The sequence below is a fragment of the Orcinus orca genome, chromosome 6 (genome assembly GCF_937001465.1).
Source record: "Orcinus orca chromosome 6, mOrcOrc1.1, whole genome shotgun sequence".
Taxonomy (NCBI): domain Eukaryota; kingdom Metazoa; phylum Chordata; class Mammalia; order Artiodactyla; family Delphinidae; genus Orcinus; species Orcinus orca.
Window position 1 is genome coordinate 116,751,895 of NC_064564.1, and position 23,280 is coordinate 116,775,174.

The 23,280-nt window shown below is 48.0% G+C and overlaps 1 protein-coding gene across 1 annotated transcript in view; it reads right to left on the minus strand.

Moving 5' to 3' along the window:
* Positions 1-23,280, minus strand: part of DDX31 (DEAD-box helicase 31) — a 74,243-nt gene that overhangs the window by 22,107 nt on the left and 28,856 nt on the right. Inside the window, 4 exon segments of the mRNA XM_012532806.3 lie at positions 1,050-1,161; positions 8,117-8,198; positions 13,211-13,350; positions 14,886-14,936. Coding sequence (XP_012388260.3) covers positions 1,050-1,161; positions 8,117-8,198; positions 13,211-13,350; positions 14,886-14,936 — 385 coding nt within the window.

A 23,280-nucleotide genomic window follows, 5' to 3' on the forward strand; every position in this document is an offset into this window, starting at 1 on the left:
CACTCTGCCCTCACCCCTTCATCTCCCTCACTTGCTCTGTTCTCTCCATCGTTCTCATCACCTTTCCCTAGACTATCTAATTTATATGGAATTTACTATTGTGTTTATTACGTTCATCTTCTGCTCCCCTACTAGAATGTTCTAAAGGTGACAATTTTTGTCTGTTCTGATCCCTGGTGTATCCCGAGCACCTGGAACGGCGCCCAATTCAATAAATATTTGTTAAAGGAATGTTGTTTCGTTTTTTTTTTTTAAAGATTCAATTCATAAAAAGAAGAAAGGATTCTATAGTGTTTATCTATTGGTAAGCCAGCCTGGCATTCTTCTCAAAATAGTAGGTAACTATCGAAAAGAACTCTGGATCCCCCAACGTGGGGGTAAGTCACTAGCCAAGACACACACGTTCCAGCATGAAAGCCACGCAGCTGTTCTAAGCTCCCTTCTCCCGTGCTCTGTTCCGCACTCAAAGGGAACTGTTGAGTCCACCCTTAATGCTTGGTGATCCCAGGGGCCAACTTATCCTATAAAGGCACTGAATATTAAATTAGTACCTAACTCTTTTGTAAATTTCCCAGGAACTGGGTTCATGGCCTACGGTCCTTCCTCAGCACTGTTCTTCTCATTTTCCTTTGTACTTTCAAATAGGAACTGCTTTGGTCTAATGATTCCAGCCCTTGCCTTCATCTCTAATTTCCATCTCTACAACTATTCCTGCTGACATGTCGTATCTCTTCTATCTGGTTTTCTAAGAAAGAGAAAAACGGATCCCTGAGATCCAAGTTGCTAGGTCAAAGCTCTAGTCCTGACGTAAGCCAAGATAAAGCCTCATTTGTGCAAAACACGGGGAAGGATGAAATTAACATTTAATATCACTCTAAAGCCTTCCGTGCCTGCTTCCAAACCCTGCAGAATTAGGGAGATTGAAGGCTTCTGCTGGTGAGCAAAGATGCCTGGTTGGCCTCTCAACCTGTCTGGGGGGCGTGCGGGTGGAGGTGGGGACGATGCCCTGCAGGGTTATCCATCCACAATCACCTAAGAAATCGACCAACCTTTCTTGGCCCCGGAGACCGTCCTCTCACTGGAGTGCACGTAATCTTCAAACACCGTCTGCAAGACCGTGGCTCGCTCTCGGATTTCCTGGGGGCCAACGGAGCGGCGTTTCTGGGAGGGTGACGGAAGGATTAAAGGAGAGACAGTCAGAGTCAGGAATAATGAAGCAGTTTATAACAGATTTAATAACAGTAAAATCACACAGTAACCACAGAGGGGCCAACAAGGGTAATCCTTTCAATATTACTAGGGAAAAAAAGGGAGCGATGAAGATGCTAAAGTCAAGTGAAGATGAGGGTGGGTGGCTTGGTGAGGGAGCAGACCACGTCTCTTCTTTATTTACTTATTTACTTTCCTTCCTGGCCTCTTATGACTCATGTTCAAAATCAAAGTCTACTGGAGACACTTTGGAATTTTCCAAGTCCAATTCCGGCCTTTAGAACATCACTGGACACAAGCAGTTTTTAAAGGCGTCTTGTATGGCCCGCTTAGGCCTTCAGTCTCCTCCCCTGCCTTATACTCATTGGTGGAAGCCTGCCCGTTCCTGTCTAAGAGCATCCCACAGTCACCTGACCACAGGTGAGTCTGTCCTTGAATCGTAGAGCATATGCTTCCTCTTTCCTAGGAGGTTCAGACTCTGAGTGTTTCAGATTCACTCTTTCAGCCCAGACCTCTGTGCTGAGTTCCCAGGAACCCACTGAGGAGTGGGCTGCTCCAGCAAACCACATTCAAGACGATGGCACGGATCGTTGGAGCCAACAGTCCCTCTGTAAGAACTCACATCTGTCTGCATCAAAGACCTTACAGATGGAAAATATTAGGAAAATAGAAACTTCTTTTCTTTTCAGCCTTTAGCAACCCCAGAGAAAAGATTTCCTTTCTTTATATCCCCCTAAAGACAAGTGGCTTTTGTTTCCTGCATCTTAACACGAATGTTTTCTGTTGAACGCGAAACCAAGATCCAAAAGAACCCGATCTGGCTAGCATGCCTCCCCAGAGATGTTGATTCTTTGGATGGTGGCAATTAAGCTCTACCCACACTCACCCCCCAGTGTGGGTCTCACCAGCGTGAGACCCGGCTCATGCTGCTTTTAACTCCTGTAGAGGACAGGGTGCGAGCCCCTGGGTCTGGCTGACCGACCCTAACCCCGTCACCCGGGTCTTTTTCACATTTAAAGCTGCCGCAGAAAGAATAAAGGGAGGAGAAGGAAAAGTCTCCCTCTTCCGAGAGACATTCGTCTCTGTGTTAATAGAGACTTCACAACCTGAAAATGTTTTCAGTTCAGTCAAATCATTCCTGCTACCTGTTTGGTTGATGACAGTCTATCTGATTTCACGGTACATGGTCCCCCTAAGGGTTTTATCCACTCAAATGTCAAGAGAAAAAGTCACTCGGGAGCTGCTGTGTTACGAAAGTGGACATTTGCTGTTGTCATTAACAAGGTTTTTTTTTTTTACCCTCTTAACTGACGTGAAATGCAAACTTTTTTTTTTGCTGCCCTCTTTTCGTTAAGCCACCTCAGCAGCGAAACTGTCACCTTCCTTGCGTTTTTTTTTTTTTTTAATATGAATGCGAAATTAGCAAGGATGCCCTTTCCCCTGGCGGACAGAATCCTCTGTTATTAAAAAGTAAAGCACTTTAATAATGAAAACTTTTTCCTCTTTTTCCTGTGTTTTAACTGTTTAAAATTAATGAGAAGGGCAGAATGGTTGTCAAAGCGATATTGAAAGCCGGGCAGCCAGGACCGAATAAGCACAAAAATCCCTCTAGAGTGTTAAATAAACAGAGCTGCAGCCCTCTCGAATCCCTCTGTTGGTTATTGTATACATTCTGTAACAGCTCTCAGAATAGATCTGAGAGCCAGGGAGGCAGAGAGGTTTCAGAATTCCAATAAAGGCCTCAAATTAAAGACAGCCTGGTGCGAATTCCAGGAGAAAATTAAAGAGACCTCAAGCTTAAGTGACAGGTGACTTGCTTCTGTGTCACAACTGTCAGGGGATTTAGTGATAATATGGCAATATATTACAAAGGGCTTTTCTTATTTCCCCCTTTAGGTTTCAAAATGAGGTATCTTTTCTTCCCAACCCAAAAAAAAAAAAAAATTACATATACACAGACATATAATGTGAGTGTGTATACTAGTGAAATATGTAGAAAAATCGCGATAAAACTAGGTTCACATGTTTGAAATGATGAGGTCACTTTAGTAGAATATAAGAAAAAGTTAATGGCAGAAAACATAATATACTTAGGAGAAAGAAGGTCTTACCCCGCCACTTCCAGAAATACTTTATTTTAAAATTGCCCCTCTTGAGAATGAGTATTTTTCAGCTGTCTTCTTGGGAGGACAGTCTGAATTTAAACTGAAGACACAGGGAGCAGAGTCATGCAGTGCTGGCTCAGCCCCAGACAGGTGAATGCTCCCATAACGAGAGGGGGTCAGAGCCCGGAGGGCACACCCCGCAGCACCGGGGCGGGGGGGGGGGGGCTCTCCCGCCCTCAAAGACGCAGGCTTAGTCCTGCTTCATGAAGCAACTTGCAACTAGCAGACTGTGGGTCGTCTAGAAAAATAACATCTCCAAAGGTCTAGACGCACTCAATACCCTTTCTCTGTAAAGACCCCACTGATCTCGGAGAGAAGAGACAACCCACAAAAACCAGGCTAGGGGCTTGTGATCTTATCTGAGTCTCTCACCACGCCAGTGAGCTTTTTGTTAGGATGAGTTTGCAGGCGTATTTCATAGGACAAAAAAACTTTTAGGAAAAACACGTTTGGGTTTGTGTTTATACTGTGAAGATGAAGACTCATGCCTATCAAGAGGCAACAGATGAGTGTAACAGCTGGGCTGGGTTATTTTTGTTGTATAGTTTTAGGTGGTAGCAGTTGGGCGGGGTGGCGGGGGGTGGTTATTTGAAGCATGTGTCTTGAAATCGCCAACTTCTAAGGCATTTTTAAACTAAATGGAAGGATTTTGTTTTAATCATTTTATTGCCAAGCTGAGTTTTACCCCCACGGTCCCTAGAACCTTCTGAGCGCTTCCCAGTCAAGTTGAAAGATCAAATTTATTCTCTTTGTAGGTGGCTGAACATTCGCGCACCCAGGCGTAGCTATATATATTTTATATACCTAAATATGAAATATACATTTTACAGATGCTTCACTCGCTTGCGTTCTGTTCACAGAAGCCCCAAAATGTACATGCCAAAGGACATTTACAATGGCCTTCAACCAAGCTGGGTGAAGACGGGCATTATGATGAGGTGTCTGGCTCAGGGTGTAGAAGGCCCAGCTACTGAGCCCACATTCATCTGTCCGGCACCGGCCTGTGTGCCAGAGAGAACTGCCCACATTGAGGATACCAATTAAGACGTACTGTATTTAAAACAGAATTAAGGGACTTCTCTGGTGGCACAGTGGTTAAGAACCCGCCTGCCAATGCAGGGGACACGGGTTCGAGCCCTGGTCCGGGAAGATCCCACATGCCGCAGAGCAACTAAGCCCGTGCGCCACAGCTACTGAGCCTGCGCTCTAGAGCCCACGAGCCACAACTACTGAGCCCACGTGTCACAACTACTGAAGCCCGCATGCCTAGAGCCCGCGCTCCGCAACGAGAAGCCACCGCAATGAGAAGCCCGCGCACCGCAACGAAGAGTAGCCCCTGCTCACCGCAACTAGAGAAAGCCCGCCTGTAGCAACAAAGACCCAACGCAGCCAAAACTAAAAAAAAAAAACAGAATTAAGGGCTTCCGTGGTGGCACAGTGGTTAAGAATCCGCCTGCCAATGCAGAGGACACAGGTTCGAGCCCTGGTCCAGGTATATCCCACATGCCGCGGAGTAACTAAGCCCATGTGCCACAACTACTGAGCCTGCGCTCTAGAACCCGCAAGCCATAACTAATGAGCCCATGTGCCACAACTACTGAAGCCCGCGCACCTAGAGCCCGTGCTCCACAATAAGAGAAGCCACCGCAATGAGAAGCCTGCATACTGCAACGAAGAGTAGCCCCGCTTGTCGCAACTAGAGAAAGCCCGTGTGCAGCAACAAAGACCCAACGCAGCCAAAAATAAATAAATTTTTAAAAAAAGAAAAAAAAAGCTGTAAAAAAAACAGAATTAGAAGTTGTACCAGCATTTACTTTATTCTCTTTACTGTTCCCGTGAGGCACGCACGTAATATACTCCTGCAGGCTGTTTATCTATGAGATGATTAGTAATGAAGTCAATTTAGTTTCGTTTTTCTTTGTCCTCTGACTTAAAGGTAAATTTGGTCAAACAAGTGGTGTTTGTGGATGTGTCATCTAGAACCTGGCATGATTACTTGAGTTTTCTAAGTTAACCAGTTATTTTGGTGTCAGTGAAAGCCCAACCTTGATTAGCACATTTTCTTTTTAAAACCAAAGACCACCAGACCTTAAAAATACCAAAACATCCTGTCCATCTGAGCAGCGATTCAGGGTTGCGGTGAACTCACACGGCCCCGAGTGTGCAGAGCACGCTGGGCCTCGTTTTACTTAAACCTCACAGCAACCCTCCAGGATGGGTACTCGTGCTGTCCTCGTTCTACAGATGGGGAAACTGAGGCTGGGGAGGAGGAGATAGTCTGCTCAAGGCTGCACAACGACTGGCTATAAAGCAAGGACTCGAACCCAAGTCTGTCCGACTCTGGGCCCCAGCCCTCACCCACAATCTTATGAAGGCTCCTCAAGCCCCAGCCAGTCTTCAAGGCTGGACTCAGGCCGCAGAAAAGGCTTAAGGAGAGGAACTGGGGCTGCCAGGCCACAGAAGGGCGGATGTTAACAGAATGGCTGTGGCTTGTTCCCCGAAAGAGCAGAGGGAACGTCCTCTTGCTCTGGGGGAGCGTCCTGCCGGAGGGGCCCTGCACCCGTCCACAGCTTCCCCAGAGACGCGCAGGGGCACACGACCATCGGTGCCCGGGAGAGAACTGGGCTGTGTTCAGGGGGTAGATACTGACACCAAAGCCGGTCCTGGAAACAGTGTAAGGCTAGATTATTCAAACCTTTACCACCTCATTTTGTAATTTTGTGACTTGCTCTTATTTCTGGAGAGCAGGCAGATGCCAATTTTCCACTTAGTGTGAAACAGCAAAAAAAAGGCACTGGGCTTCATGTCAACGAGTCTGGGCTTTAATTCCACATCTGCTACTGACTGATGTAACAAAATAATAATAATAATAGTAATAATAATGAATATCCTTTGGTACCTGTGTTGGGACTTTCAGGTTATTTCCTACTCAGCCCTCCAATCTCCTTCTGAGAACACTAATATTATCTCAGTTGTACACATAAAGAGATGTACTCATGAACCTTAGGAAGGTCCGGTACTGGCCCAAAGCCACACAGCTGGTGAGATGAGGAACTGGGCCCTAAGGCCATGCTCCTGCCCACTCTGCTGCTGCATGCCGCATCAGACAGCTCCCCAGGTACCCCTGCTTATCCCACGTAGCTGTCCCGGGGCTATAATTAAATAGCTGTGGGAACATTTGAAAAAAAAAACCCAAAAAACAAAAACAAAAAACCCAGAAAACTGCTCCCCACCCCACCTTTCCACCCGCCCCCCCGCCAACTAGAATTTGCAGTAGTTTCCAAAGAACAGAGAAGTGTACCAAGACCAATGAGTGTCTCATTTCTGGTCAGTTCCCTTGACAACAGACTATCGATAATATGGGATGGTCCAAAGCCTCGTGTGCCCTGGTTGTTCCATAAAGAAATATCACTTAAAATAACGTGTTGATCAATTGAGTCCTTAATCACTTTCTTGCTCACGGGGATCTTTGCTGTGGTACCATTTACTGACCAAATTTCACCTTTATGAAAATGGCTAACGTTACCCAACTTAACAAGCACTTTAGTTCCAATTTCCTGGCTTAACTAATACTAACAGAGGCTTATTGGCACATGGTGAAGCACAGCTGCTTTGAAGTTAGATGCCTGCTTTCACACCAGGAGAATCAACGATTATTGTGCCCTCGTGAATGTTCCTTCAGCTCGCTAAGCCTCCGTTTCCTCATCTATAAAGTGGAACAGTAACACCAGCCTCATAGGGCTGCTGAGAGGATGGAACGGGACCAAGCGTGTGAAGAGCTTAGCACAGTCCCGTCTGGAACACACGCTGCGGTAACGGACACTTGATTATTTCCTCCCCTTTTCTTAGCTGCATTTCCGGAGGTACTCTCTGGAACAGAACTTAAGTCGGGGTCAGCCAGATGGAGTCCCTGCCTCAGGGAGAATATTGATCCACATAAAGACACGTCCTAATGCACAGAAGAAACTCTTAAACTCGGTCTATTTGGCTCTGACTTTCCAGTCTATCCTCAGGCATCAGAAAAGAAAAATATCCAAATAATTAAAATTTCATGGACGAAATTACGCCCAGCAACATCATTACACACACACTGACAAGTACATGTGATACAATGAGTAACGCGGTAGAGTGGGGGCGGAGGCGGGGCAGTGATTCCGAGCAGGGGGGAAGTCTCGGAAAAGGAGCAGGAAAGGATCCCGGGCTGTCTGCAACTGCTCAGGATCTCCATGTGGAACTGCGCGGATAATAAAAATTTTTCTTCTTAATCATCTCAACGTCACTCTTCCTCTGTGTATAGCGAACGTTAAAAAATGGATGAACTAAGTGTGTCCGAATGGAGATTCCGAGCTATTTATTTTTTCCATGCTTTCCTGGGTGGACGGGTCTAGCCAGGTGTCCTTGTTGACGATCTGGAGGGGAACCACCAGGGCTGAGTGTGTAACGCTGCCTCCAGACTCATTCTGGCCTGGGATGAGACCTCCTTTCTGGGGAGCTCGCTGCCGCCTGGCAGACGCGCAGGATGGACTGGAGCCCATTAACTGGATGAGCCCAGCAAACATGTCCAGGAGCAAAGACAGAAAAAGCACCATCAAGATGAGGCCTCACCTAATGTTCATGGTCCTTAAAATACACGTTTTACTTGGCAGAGGCAGTAACTGCCCCATACTCAGAATCACTGCTTCCCCAAATCAGGAAATGCGTCACGTCTGTTAGCAGCAAGCGCGATACATAATAAAACTCACCTGGCTTCCCCATCGTCTCCCTTTAAAACAATCATCCCGTGTCAGAACAGACAAAATATCTTCCATCTTTATCTCAGAAACACTGTAAAAGGAAGGGCACATCGAGGTAAACCTTCGGTTCTTTCAAAAACATTTGGAATCTTGATGCATAAAACTGGCCTCTCATCAGGCTAATTCAATATAAAGGAGAAGCAACACTTGGTCAGGGAAAGGGAATGTTTTCCCAAACCTTTAGGAATTTGGAAGGAAGGGGCCCTCTATGATATTAAAGGGACAGACAGGGTAATATTCCCAACAATTTCCTTCCTGCCTGATACATTTACATTTATTTAGAATTTATACATTTATTTATACATTTATTTAGAATTTCCTCTATAGGGATCATGTCATTATTTCTTAGTAAATCTGGAACACTAAATAAATAGGCCTGCTCATAGACAGATGACCGTGCCTTGAGAAGACGAACTAAAGAAACATTTCCGACAGTCCCTTTAGTTTCATACTTATAGGAAGGAGGTGGCTGAAGACCCTGAACTGTGGGGCTTAACCAAACACCTGAGTGAAGGTAAACAGGCGGCCAACGCCCATCGCCCATCATGGCACAGAACTCCCTCCTAATCTACCCTGAGGGATCTTTGCTGCTCTAGTCTCTTAATTATTCAGGGGTGAGGACCAAATGATCTAGAGTCACATGCGAACGGCCGAAACCAGAACGCAGGCTTCCCTTGTGAACAGAAGCCGTCAGCAGCCAGAATAAGACACTCCAAGCTGCCTGGCAGGGGAGTCTGGACAGCCCACCGTCCCCCACGGCTCTGGAAGGCCCCAGCCTTCACCCCAGGAAGGGCACGCGGCAGAGTCCTGTGTTAGAGGCGAGGACGGAAACACACTCCCCAGGGAGAGAGGAAGGGGGAAGGAGGAGCTCTGGGGGAGAAAAACAGATCATAAAAAGATAAATGATTTTCTTGTATGTTGTTGGGTTTGTTTTTTTTTTTTTTCCTAAATGTAACAGCAAATTAAAACATGAATGGCAGCCTCTTCTGTGGGAGAAGACAAAGGTGACTTTCCCCCAAAGGTGACTCTGACAAAGCTATGAATGAACATGTCATGTCTGTGACATGATCTGCCTGAGCTGTGTCACTGCTTCCCCGTACACCCCCAGCCCCCAGCCCTCACCGTTCTTTCTTCGCTGCCAGCTCACAGCCACGTGGATTCAGAAAATATTTTTACAGAGTCGACCAGAGAATGCAGAGTACATACCAAGAGTGTAGGAGTTGGGCGGTGGGGGGGGGGAATGTTCGCGGCTTCCTGGAAAATCTGTTTTTCATATGGGAGAGAAATGTTACGGCTACTGAATTTGCATCTCATTTATGCCTGGAAAGCTGAAGGAAGGTAAGAATCAGAGCCCAGCCCTGCCTTCTCCTTTTTCTAGCTGACCTGCCTCTATTCATCACTTCTTTTCTTGAGGAAAAAAAAAAAAGAAGAAAAACAAAAGTAAAAGCAACATAAGAACTTGGGGTCAGATCCTGAAGTGGGGAGAGAGAAAATAGGTATAATGGCATTTGCAGCCAGGGATACAAAGAACTAAATATGCCACAGAAAGGCACAGTTTCCTCAAATGTTGACCTTCAGCCAGGGCACGGCTCGTAGGCTGTATGTGTCCATATGACAATGTTGGGGGACCATCTACCCTAAGTGAACAGGAGATGGGACTGAACTGGAGTGATTCACAGTTGAAAAGGGCCTTTTCCTCCGAGTCTAAGAGATCACTGCTTCCGAGGAACAAAGCACATCTACTCTGCTTACGTATGGTTCTATCAACACACCTGAATCATCCCACCTCACTACGAAGAGAGACAGCTAAATAGATTCAAGGAACTAACTGTCTTATGCCTGATCTACGAAATTACACATTTCGAGGAAGCATTTACATTTTAATAAACCAATGATGACTTTCATTAGAAACACGTTTAAAGGAGAAGTGGGAAAAAGTGAAGAAGCCGGCAAACACCAAGAAGTAGGAAGGCTGCAGAGACCAAGTTCTGGGCATTCAGACAGAGGCGAAGCGGCCCGGGGCACCTGTCTCTAGCCCTGCTCAATGAAACTGTCAGGGCGAGCTCCTCGCGCTGGGGGTTTGGGGGCGGGCGGCGATTTCCTGCGACAGCCCTTGCTGCTGAGAGCCTCCGCCTGCCTTCCTGATCTTCTCTGTAATTCATCAGCCGTCCCAGCAGCCCGCCGCCAGGCTCTCAGGTTCTTAGGCACCAAACAGGCACACACGTCTTCCTCCTGTTTTTGATATTTAGACATGTACCTTCTGTATTCCAAGAATCTTCAAGTCTGCCTCTTTCCATGGCATGCTTTTTAATTAGTTCTTATTAGATTTAGTTTTTGTTATTAAGCCAAAGAAACAGTTTCTATATAGATCCCCAACATACAGCCCTTCCTCCAACAGAAATCAGCACGTGTAACGCACGGCAGTATCGCAGCGACAGATCTGATCATCACTCGGGTTGACTACGTCTCACCGGTGAAGCAGCCAGTGGTTCAGGACCAGGCACTTCAATAGGTGAATTTTCAGGGCAGAAACCAGTGAGGCTGGACTCCTACAGAACTCTCTGCCCCTTAACTGAATGTTCTTACACCCCCGTAAGGACATTCTTACAGCACGTAAGACCCAAATCTCTTCCTTGCGGTATTGCCCAGTCTTCGTCCTTCTGAACTTCCTCCCCAAGTCTCTGGCATCACCGAGTTCTCTCCTGACTGTGAACCTTATGCTGAATTTCCCATGAATGCTGCGGGCTCTTTATCCAGAAAAGATCATCAAAAGGGAGGACTGTCTTTTTTTTTTTTTAATAAATAAATTTGTTTATTTTTGGCTGCATTGGGTCTTCGCTGCTGCGCGCGGGCTTTCTCTAGTTGTGGCGAGCGGGGGCTACTCTTCATTGTGGTGCGCGGGCTTCTCGCTGCGGTGGCTTCTCTTGTTGCGGAGCAAAGGCTCTAGGCGCACGGGCTCAGTAGTTGCGGCGCATGGGCTCAGTCGTTGTGGCTCGCGGGCTCTAGAGCGCAGGCTCAGTAGTTGTGATACATGGGCTTAGTTGCTCCTCAGCATGTGGGATCTTCCCGGCCCAGGGCTCAAACCTGTGTCCCCTGCATTGGCAGGCGGATTCTTAACCACTATGCCACCAGGGAAGTCCCAAGGGCTGTCCTTTTTATACCTTTAAAATATACCCAGCTCACCAATGATTCATGTTGGTGCTAATTATTATTTTCCCTTTTTCAATTTCAGGCTTACATTTGAACCTTCCATAGCAATCAACTGGAAGGCATTTATTCAAGAACAATGATGAGAGGGAGAGAGGCAGAGGCATCTATGCTGACAACTCTGTGCTCACCATCACCCTTTGACTGCGGAACTGTCTGCACCCGTTTCTCCAAGGAGATCACATCACAGTGAACGAGCACAGGAGGCCAACCAGAGAGAGCTGCTGACGGGGAGGAATGGGAGAACGTGACCTTGTGGGTCTAGAATGGAAGGAGGAGGGAGCCATGGAGGCAGAGAGAGGTTGCCAAGGTGCAGTGAGTCCCTCCTCTTGTGGGACAACACACCTCTGAGAATACCTTCCACACATACACGAATCGCCGGGACAGAGGGAAAAAGCTACGGCGCTGGGACAGGTTTTCATTTCGACCCCCCTGTATTTCTGGAGTGTAACTGCCTGATCGGGAGCCGCCTAGACTCGGAAAGGGCCGCAGTGAGAAGTCTGACACGGCCTCCGGCCCCCGGGACTCAGAATCCAGCTGGAGATGGAGCTCCTGGTGAAACGTTGACTGATCTACATGAGATTTTCTCTCACAAGTAAGAGAAGAGATGCACGTCTTCCTGAAACAAACAAAAACCACTCCTTCAACTGACAAGCTGTATCAAGATGAGAGAATTACGTAAGAGGAAAACCCACACCATCTGCATTTTTGCCCTCTTGAATTCATCGGGAGCGGGTCCTCACCTCCCCCGACACTGAGGGGCGTGAAGCACATTTTCTGAGAAAGCTTCATTCCACGAATGGTCACACCAGCAATCTCGGAAGAGTGCTGAGAGTGTTGAAGTCTGACTGGGGACAGGGGAAGCCACCGAGTGGCTTCTGAGCAGTTGGGCCACTCCTGTGCCCGGCGTGTACCGTGCCACCACCTTGGGCATCACACAGCTCTTCCTGTGCCTCCAAAAACATTCTATGCATCGCTGTGCTTTCTCTGAGCAGAAGAAATTCGTGAAAGTAGATCAGTGTGAAAAACCGCATGCCTTTAGAAGCCCATTTTCAGAGCCTGTTACTTTCGATTTTATGGAAAACATGACTAAACAAACTCATTTCTGTGGCCCAGGTGGATGCCCTCTGCTTTCATCGCAATCACCCCGGCCAGCTCGAGCCACTGTCCTCTGTCTGTCTTTGCTTTCTTTGTCTTTCCTCAGGGAGATCGGGGTTCGATGCAAGCCCCTGGCGAAGGTTCCATGCTGCTGAGCCCTGTGGAGTCCCCGACCCAGGGCTGGAACTGGGGGCTTGACGCTGGGGGGTGTGAGAGGCTGCCATCTGACTGGGTGCACACGAGACAGCAGCTGGACAGCCTTGGCCACAAACACGTGGTACATAATTCACCTGCCCCTCGTGGTTTCTTCCCTCGTTTTCCTTTCCTGGGGGAGGGGGAGTTGTGTAAAGAATCAAAAGCATTATATTTTTCCAACTTTAAAGGTCCTAAGCATTAATTAATTACAAGAAACAAAACTGGTGACTAAGAGAGATCTCTGAGAAGCTGGCTGGGCGGGTGGTGCACACTGATTTCGCAGCAGGAGCAACGCCAACACAGACCTCTACCTGAAAGAGAGCGCGCAACAGATCGCTCTACGCCTTGGAATGGCAACGCAATGAAAACTGTCATGTGCTGATGGCGTTAAGGGTTTCAGTCTTTGCCACTGGCTATTCTGGGACTCACTTAGGGATCACAAGGGTTAATGGCTCCTCGTCAGCTTACAAGGCCCATCCACTGTAAGAGGCGACAGAAAATTAATTAGGTGAGATCAGCCGAAACCCCGTGTTTCTGACTCACTTGATTTTGTGAGAAGCCAACGAGTTGACATATTCTGCCTCCGAAGGAGCCAAAATGAGCAGGCTGCTCCCATGGCAGCCAATCCGGGCGGTTCTCCCAATCCGGTGGATGTATTCAGCAGGTGAAGACGGAGCGTTGTACTAAAAAGGGTAACAAAAATGAAGGCATTCGCAGATCAAGGGACTGCCATTAATTGGAAGTGCAATACCCCTCACCTGCCTCCAGGTATCCCAAGAATTAAATCCTGGTGCTATGGTTACCCTACCACAATCACAAGGAGAAGTCACTCAACCCTGAAACTCCTGGCTTCATTGGAAATAACAAGGCTCCGACACGCCAACAGGAACAGTGGCCAAGTTTCAGATAAACGAGACGTCTTCTCGTCCCAGTATCTCCTATTTAATTTCACTTCTCCACAGGTCTCTTCATTTTCCTATTTGCATCTTTTCACTGAGGTGACTGGGCAAGGTGAGAATGCAAGCAGGTGGGCGCAAACTCGCGCAGGATGGCCGCACGACCTTGGCCTGCTTCCTCAGTAGACAGGGCAGTGGGGCTGAGGCCACGGAAGACGCTGCACAGGGTACAGAGACTCAGGTCTCCACCGCCTCGCTGCAGGCCACCCAGTCCCAACGGAGCAGAGCTGCAGGCCAGTTGAGAGGCACGTTCCCCTTCCTGCAGGGAAACGCCTCCGCTCCCACGGACAGTGCTCCTGACCCGGCAAAAGGGCCAACGCTCTAACTCAGCAGAACGATGCTCTCTATGGCAATAACGTCATCGTCGTCAACACCAATTGTCCCTGTACTCATTCTGCCCTTTTCTTCTTTGCTGCTACATGCATCAAAGACCAGAGGGCCAAGAACATGATGGGAGGCCAGGCATATTAAACTAATCAATACCCACAATTATAAGAAGGCTCTCAATGATCAATTATATGTGCCTGGCCTCCTGCACATTAAAATCATCCTCGCCTTCCTATTTCAAATCTGCTCCATGGACAGCAGGAAAGAAGACACAATGCCTCTAGTCGCAAAGTCATCATGTGCCGTGAGCAGAGATTCCTAGCTAGTGACAGGCATGCAATTCCACTAAAATGTGAATAAACCGTGACTCACGTAAACAGGGCCCTGTCCCCTGGCCCCCATACAGAAGGGCTTAAAAATACCACTCTGCAGACTAAGGAAAAGAAAAAACAAAACTAAAGCCACTAGACTAACGCTAACACCTCTACCCTCTGGCAAAGCATCTAAGGCTAGAGGTATGTGTAAGATGCTGTCAGGGCCTTAATTGCCCCCTGCAGGTCAATGTGCATGGACACAGCTCTCAGGACAGCTGAGCCATCGCCTTCTGGACACGAAGAGGCCTCCCAGGGGCCCAGGTAATTTCTGTTATTTTCAGCTTGCTGAAAACTCTGTGTGTGACACACATTAGTCTGTGAGCAGGGGAGCCTGCCCCTCCCTCCCACGGCTGTACAGTCTGCAGGCTGTGCTGCAGTGGTCAGGTGGGCTGGGTTAAGGAAAGATGCCAGGAGAATTGTGCAGATCGGGCTGGTTGCTGCCTGGTGACCAGGGCAACACCCGAGAGGGCGATAATAATTATTCTGCTTAAAGCCAATGCACCTACTCATGATCACACATTCTGGCCTCAAGCTCGCACCTTAACAACTTAAATACATTACCTGGACAATCCACGTGACTTGAGGAAGATCTAAGCCCCGAGCCGCAACATCCTTCAAAACAGAAAAGAATATGGCTTAGGACAGAGTTTCTCAACCTTTTTGGGGTCATGGATCCATTAGATGATCTAATGCAAACTCTGAGGGCTCACCCCCCAGGAATGTGCACACCTTCAGGAACCCACCGACGTCCACCTGTGGGTAAAATTCCAATTTAGAGGCTAGTTCTATAGAACCCGCAGGTGAGGCGGCCACAGCCCAGTTCGCTAGAAGAACATCATCTGCATGTAGGCCTGAGAACTAAGTCATTATCAGACAGTCATCAACCAGACAGACAAAGAGTATAAAAGCAATGGAGATTTTTTTTCTCTCCTTTTCTGCTGGTCGCCAGCTCAAGAGCAAAGACTCTGCTCTCTGGGTTCTGGCCATTCTGGCAGAGAGACTAGAAAACGGGAATCTTCCAGTCTTTGGCAATAAAGGTACACCTGGCATTCACCTCCAAGCACAAGTCACACCAAGAGTAGCCCCAGCCAACAGGTACTGAGCGCTCACTACACACCAGAGAGGGTGGAGAGCATTTTACCTGCGTTATCTTGACTCATTGTCAAAATAACACCTCAGGGGCTTCCCTGGTGGCGCAGTGGTTGAGAGTCCGCCTGCTGATACAGGGTACGCGGGTTCGTGCCCCGGTCCGGGAAGATCCCACATGCTGTGGAGCGGCTGGGCCCGTGAGCCATGGCCGTTGAGCCTGCGTGTCCGAAGCCTGTGCTCCGCAACGGGAGAGGCCACAACAGTGAGAGGCCCACATACCACAATAAATAAATAAATAAATAAATAAAAATAACGCCTCAGACAACTATTACTCCCATTTGATAGAGAGGAAACCAAGATTCAGAGAGATTAAGTAACTTGTCCAGGGACACATGTAGTGGGATAACTGAGGACATGGAAAGGAGACGTGACCCATGAGCCCCCCCCGCCCAGCAAACTGGGGGCTGGCGAATAAGCCAGAACTGCAAACAGTCCTGATTGCTTTGAGCCCCCCCGGCAAACCGGAGGCCTGCGAAGAAGCACTGAGTGCTTTGGACACTGATCCATGAGGTGTCCTCAGTATAATCAGAGTGGTGGGAACGCAAGGAGATGCCCTTGTGCTACTTCAGTACAATCAGAATAATGGTGGGAACTCTGTGCTGCTTTTGCGCTCAAGGACGAAGCACGGCAGGTGCTCACGAAAGCCAATTCTTGCTTGTATAATTAATAAAAACATAGGTTGCTGCTTTGACATTTCTGAAATGTTAAGAAGACAAGTCTTAAAAATGTAAACCTAGATAATGCTTTAATAAAAGCTACCACAGCAGGACAGACGGCGCTGTTTTGCCTGAGCGAGCGGCAGCCCTCTACTGCTGTGCTTCGGCACAATTCATCTCGTGTGATGAGCTTACTTTCGGCCCTGTCCTAAGAAACTACAACAGACACACAGCTAAGAAGCAGAGCTAGCCCTGAAATCCAGGTCTGCTTTACTTTTCCAAGACCATATTACAGTATACGGCTCCACTATCAAAAAAGATGCTGTGTCCCTCGTATGCTGCTGGTGGGAATGCAAAATAATACAACCCCCTATGGTGGGGAATTTGGTAAATATCCAGCAAAATTACATACGCACTTGCCCTTTGACCCTGAGCAATCTCCCTTCTTGACCCTGAGCAATCTCCCAGCAATCCATCCCTGGCAAAAATTTAAAATCATCTGTGCACAAGGCTATTCATTTATTTATTCATTTATATTTTTAAACATCTTTATTGGAGTATAATTGCTTTACAATGGTGTGTTAGTTTCTGCTTTATAACAAAGTGAATCAGTTATACATATACATATGTTCCCATATCTCTTCCTTCTTGCGTCTCCCTCCCTCCCACCCTCCCTATCCCACTCATCTAGGTGGTCACAAACCACCGAGTTCAGCACTATTTATAATTGCAGGTCTGTTAGTAACCCCAATGTCTAGCAGGAGACGGGTTGAATAAAACACGGCAATACCTACCCCATAGAACGGCGTTTTACACAGCTACAAAAGGAATGGAGGTTCCTATGTACTGATGTGGAGAATATCTAGGCTATGTTTTGAGTGTGAATAGTATGCGTTTGTGTAAGAAATGGGGGAAATGCAAATATATCTGCTCATATTTGAAAAAGAAATAATGGAGGGAAAAACCCCAAAGCTTATAAAAAATAGTGACCTATACGGGAAGGAAGAGAATGGGGGGAGGGGATGAGGATGGAAGCTGGACTTCCTTTAATGGGCCCTTATAATTCTGACCCTGAGACCACGTTTCAACATAATTAAAAATTAAAAAGTAAGGGCTTCCCTGGTGGCGCAGTGGTTGAGAGTCTGCCTGCCGATGCAGGGGACACGGGTTCGTGCCCCAGTCCGGGAAGATCCCACGTGCCGCGGAGCGGCTGGGCCCATGAGCCATGGCCGCTGGGCCTGCGCGTCCGGAGCCTGTGCTCCGCAATGGGAGAGGCCACAGCAGTGAGAGGCCCGCGTACCGCAAAAAAAAAAAAAAAAGTACGATAACCAGCTGTCATGCAGTAGGAAAGACAGAATATCACCTCTGACATATTCTTGCCAAAACAAAAACAAAACCCTAGCAATGGAATCTAACAAGTGCCTAGACCTACTGCAGGGCGACAGGGACAAGGTAAACAGCACCACAGGGACGCACTGTGGAGCGTCCTGAAGGACAAATGGTCTTTCTTCCACCAAAAAATCCAGGAAGAAAGAGAGGGTAACAAAAACAGAAGACATTAAGTAGACAGAGGGATTAATGGATAAATGCACAGATGGATCGATAAGCAGAGAACCAACACCTGGAAGGAGGTTCACCAAAACTGTCAACTGTGGTTATCTCGAGGTAGGGGGATTTGGGGCAATTTTTACTTTTCTCTTCGCAGTTTCCTGCGTTGTTTGCTTTGTTTTTCTTTTGACGACGAATGCACATTATTCCCCCCTCCCCACAACCCTGCATTTTTATTTAGAAAAATTTAAACCTACAGAAAAGCTGGAAGAATAGTACAGTGAGCACTTGTCAGTCCTTCATCTTGATTCACCAATTGCTAAACACTGGCACAGCTGCTTTTTTCCTCTCTGTACACATGTGTTTTTCTCAACCATCTGAAAGGAACTTGCAAGTATCATGACATTTTGCCCCTAAATACTTCAGCACATGTCTTCTAAGTAAAAGGACATTCTTCTACATAAATCACAATACCATTACCACACCTAAGAACTTCACACGAAATAAGTTTATTTTATAACAATCAGTCCACGTTCAAATTTCACCACTTGTACCTAAGACAATTTTTATAGTTGTTTTCCTTTCTTAACCCAGGACTGAAGCCTAGATCATTGCATTCTATTTTTATTATAGCCCTCTAGACTTCCTTAACGTAGAACTGCATCCCCACCCTTAACATTTCTTCTTTTTATTTATTTTTTGGATAACAATCCTTTTTTGAAGAGTCCAGGTGTCTTGAGGAACATCCCAGAATCTGGACTTTTCTGTCTCCTCATAGTAAGATTCAGGGGGAGCGTTCTGGCAGAACGACATCAGGGTGGGGTGTACCGCCCAGCACGTGACCTCAGGATACAGGCAGGGTGTCTGTCCTGTGCTGGGGACGCTGTGCTCGGTCACTGGAGCAGGTGGCATCCACCATCTCACTCCCTTGTGACGGTACCTTTCTCCTTTGCGATGAGTGAGTAACCTCAGGAGGGAAACTTTGAGACTGTTTCCCAGAACATTTTGCCCAGTGGTCTTAGTATCATTCGATGCTACTTGTCTGTATCAGTTGTTACCCTGATGTCTACAAAATGATGGCTTTCTAAGCCTATCGTTCCTTCCATTTCTATAACTGGCATTCTTCTGTAAAGGACAGCTCTTCCTCCTCTCTCCTCGCTTTTCAGTATCACTAAGAATTTATAGGTATATAAGGTTTTTTAAAAAATAATAACCCTGGGCTTCCCTGGTGGCGCAGTGGTTGACAGTCCGCCTGCCAATGCAGGGGACACGGGTTCGTGCCCCGGTCCAGGAAGATCCTGCATGCCGCGGAGCGGCTGGGCCCATGAGCCACAGCCGCTGAGCCTGCGCGTCCGGAGCCTGTGCTCCGCAACGGGAGAGGCCACAGCAGTGAGAGGCCCGTGTACCACACACAAAAAAATAAATTAAAAAAAATAATAACAATCCTATGCAAAGTTCTGTAAGAAGCACATTAAAACAATCGCACCCTTATCCTCCAGGGTCAGAGGCAGGATTCAAGGAAGACACTGTCCCACCATCATCTAAGTCACCCAGAAGACCACTGCAGGCAGGTCAGGGCTGGTCTGCCTTCGCTCTGATTAAATCCCACCTGGGATTTGTGGGTCTCCTTTGAACGGTGGCCAGAGGCTGCATTTATAAATGTTAAGTAGACATTTCATGTATTAAAAGCGTGTCAACCACCCAGGAAGTGTTTTCTGACAGCTCCCAGGTGCCCTGAAAGCTGAAGGCGGACGTTCCAGAGCCGATGCCTTTGAAAACACAATTTAGAGCATTCTCTGCACTAACCACAGTCACTGTCTTTAGAAAAACTGACGGGTTCTTAAATCTGTGAAGCTCTTGTTAAGAAATGACTTACTTCATTTAAGTGCTCCGCACTGGGAGAGGTACACAGTGGGCTGTCTGAGCTTTACAGATAAGCTTTGTAAAAAATTTAATGCTCGTCGGTTTAGTAAATCCAACTAAGAAACACAGATGAATCTCAAAACTAGCATACGGTGTTAGGAAAGCCATTCCGGGTACAAACACGCTGAGACGATGAGTTAGGAGGCACGGCGGCCCCCACCATCAGGACTGCTCACGGTTCTTTCCTACGCGGGCCGGGCAATCGGCTCAGGACACTAGGCTGATGACCTTCCCACCGCCCACTACTTCTGCTGTTGGGGTGGGGGCACCTCACAGCCAGCCACTGCTCGGACTTCACCAGCCATTTCCTTAAGCACTTCTTTCCAGTCTCAGCCGAGGTTACTCTGAGCGTGGAGCAATCTTGCCGGTGCAGGAACAGGGAGAACCAGACTCTAAGACCACTTCAGCAGCCACCAATCTGGGCAAGTCACCTCTGCTTTTTCTGAGCCTCAGCTTACCCACCTATAAAATGGCTACAATTTACTTATCGCCCGAGGTTGCTGTGAAGATCCAATGAGACAGTGGACGTGCAAAGTGTCTTGAGAATCGTCAGTCTGAGTGTTCCAGTTCGTGATGAAATGAGAGCTCGACGGAGGCAATGAGGTGGGGATTTAAAGCCTCTCGGCTCTCTTCCCCCCTCACACCCCATCCACCCGACCCGGGCGGAGGACCACAGAGGAAGGGGACATGGCTCCATCTTCCCGGATGCTGTCAGCCAGCAGCACCAGAGCCACAGGAAACTGACCTGCACAAGACTCAGGAAAGCCTTCGGTTCTCCGCCCACCCTTAGAACTTAGATCCAACCCACCTGTATTCCTTTAACCTAATTAGGGCAAAAGAATCGCTAAAGTCAATTCTGAAAGACACTCACCAGTCAGGCCTTCAAGTCCATGGGTCTGACAATTGGCCGCCTCCATGGGACCAAGGGGTACAGATGGAAGGCAGCTTGCTCAGGTGCCAGCCTGTCAGTTGGATTAAAATGACTCATTTATTTACCCGAGAACCTCACAAAGTGCTTTTACTAACAGGGAGAGGGGGCCTGCGGCTCTCCGAGCAAGGGACGCAGCAAATTCGCCTCTGCTGCCTTCCCGTCCTGCCAAAGTCATTACTGCGGCGTGTGGAAAGCCATCAGCGGGGCACAGGCCCCCGTCGTCCGGGTGACAGATTGGGCTGCGTAATCAGAGGGGGAAGGAGACAGCGCAGAAGCTGTCAGAGGCGCGAGATCTTGGCTGGAGCCGCCAAAAAGCTGGCAGCATGAGTTAGCGTAACTGAGTCAATAGCCAACCATCTCCAAATGGTCTTGCCATTAACACTAATGAAATACGAGCGGAAAAGGTAAACTTCGCCTGAAAAGCATACCCCAGAGGAAACCGAGAAAGTCTCCATGTCTTCAGGGGTGCTGAAGGGACATTCTCGGGATGCTTACAGCCCCCCTCCTTTGTCTCCTGGCCGCCTGGCACAGCGAAATTTCCCAGGAGGAGAGGAAATTAAGAACCGCACAGACCTAACGGTGTGTTTCGAGCAAAAAAAAAAAAAAAGAGAGAGAGAGAAAAGGTGGCGGAGAGCAGCACAGGTGCTTTAGGTATCTTCTGAAAAAGGAGGCAGGTGTGGACGAGCACAAAGCATTCCAAGGGATACTCAGCCAGCAGATGCAGGTGGAGCCGGAAGCGCCTCTCCTTGCTGGGAAAAGGCCAAGGCACTGGGTACATACATCCAGGGACAACCAGGGAGGGCCACGCATCAGCCCTAAAACTAGAGGGAGCCTGGAAACACCACATTCCAGTCACTCGGTGGGGCTTCTCCTTCCCAACCCCTCAACTCAACAGTGGTATCGAAAACACCTCTGGCTTAGGGTGAGTGCTTCACCATAAGCCGGAGGAGACACTCTGCTTCTTTGGATTTCTTAACTCCATGGAGGAAAGTGGGCTTTGAACTTCCAAATGACTCCTTCCTGCTAATACTTGCTCCCTCCTTAACTTGGGTTCTTCTTAGATCCAGTTTTCTAGAGGACACAAATTTACATTTCAAATATGTAAGGACTTCTCTTTCCCAGACTGGTCTCTCCTCCCCGACCATCTTCTCACCTCTGCCCAGACTCTGGACTCATCGCGGTCACACGTGTACTGAGAACCCACATTATACAGCCATGTACCAGGTCCCGCAAGATTGCATGAAGTTAAGAAGATTCTTGCTTTTAAGATGTTTAAGATGAAAGGAAACACACACACACACACACACCTTTAACTTTCTTCACAATAGAAAAGATATAAGGGAGGAAAATGGGGTTGAGGGAGGGATTTTCTAGAAGTAAAGGAAACAGCAGAACTGTGAGTCTTTGTGTGGTTACACCACAATTCCCAACTTCTCACACAAGACAGTCAGTCTTCTGACCTCATTAAAATGATCTTGGGATGATAAATCAAAATGGCAAAAGATACGGTACGAAGAGGGAAAGTCCCCACGCAACCATTCACAAGTGCTTCCCCTTTATCCAAAGAAGCGAGTCTGCCATCCGCCTTGTCCTGCTGTGGCCCCGCTGCTCATTAACACCCAGGATGCTCCCGGAGAGCTTTCAGAGCCCGGCACGTAACAGGCTGCTGAAAAGGATGCAGTGACAACATCTCCCCAACCCAGGCCCCACCTATCACAGCCAAAGCCTCTCAGACACCCCAAGTTTCCGCCTATAGCAAACGAACACGGCAGAAGGAGAAGGAAGACTGGGCAGGAAAGAAGAACTTCTCCCCACTGGGGGCTCGGGGCTTGTACCCTGGCTTGGAAGTGGGGAGGCGTGAGCTCCCACCCAGCTCTTTTCTAGTCGTTTCCTAAAGCAGAATAAAGAAGAGATGAGGCTGGCTGAGGCTCCGCATGCTGGACGTGGCCTGGGCGAGCACGAGAACACGCACCAAGGGGCTTACAGAAATCAGATCATGGCAAGTGAGAGCCTGCTTTCCACGTGGCACGCGGGCCTGGCAGGGGGCAGAGGTGCCAAGCCAAAGGTTCTCCTCATCTAGCTGACATCACCTGCCTGCAGGCAGCAGCCAACAGGACAGGGAAAATCATCATGTGCTTTTGACCCCACCGAGAATCACATTTCAGAAAATGATCTTTTCTTCCGGAGAGCTACTAAAAAAAACCCCAAAACAAAACAAAAAACTGAACTTCAAATACCTGGAGTTTTCTTTGAGACTTAGAGCTCACCCGTGTCTGTAAAAAACAGGGCAGCATTTGCACACTAGGAGACTCAATAATTTCCCACCGGGGACAAATCCAGCATCTTAAGGGTCAAAGATAAAGCATTTTGTTCTGGTCCTAATTCCAACACACTGCCTTCTGTTTTTGGTTTTTTTTCTTGCGGTACGCGGGCCTCTCACTGTTGTGGCCCCTCCCGTTGCGGAGCACAGGCTCCGGACGCACAGGCTCAGCGACCATGGCACAAGGGCCCAGCCGCTCCGCGGCACGTGGAATCTTCCCGGACCGGGGCACGAACCCGTGTCCCCTGCGTCAGCAGGCGGACTCTCAACCACTGCGCCACCAGGGAAGCCCTGCCTTCTGTTTTAATACAGATGATCTGTAACATTCACCCTTCAGATAACACCATATATATGAAAAAGTAAACTTATTCCCAGTGAGCACTTTTTTTTTCATGTCACAAGCAATTCTTTATTGGAATGTTTGAGAGA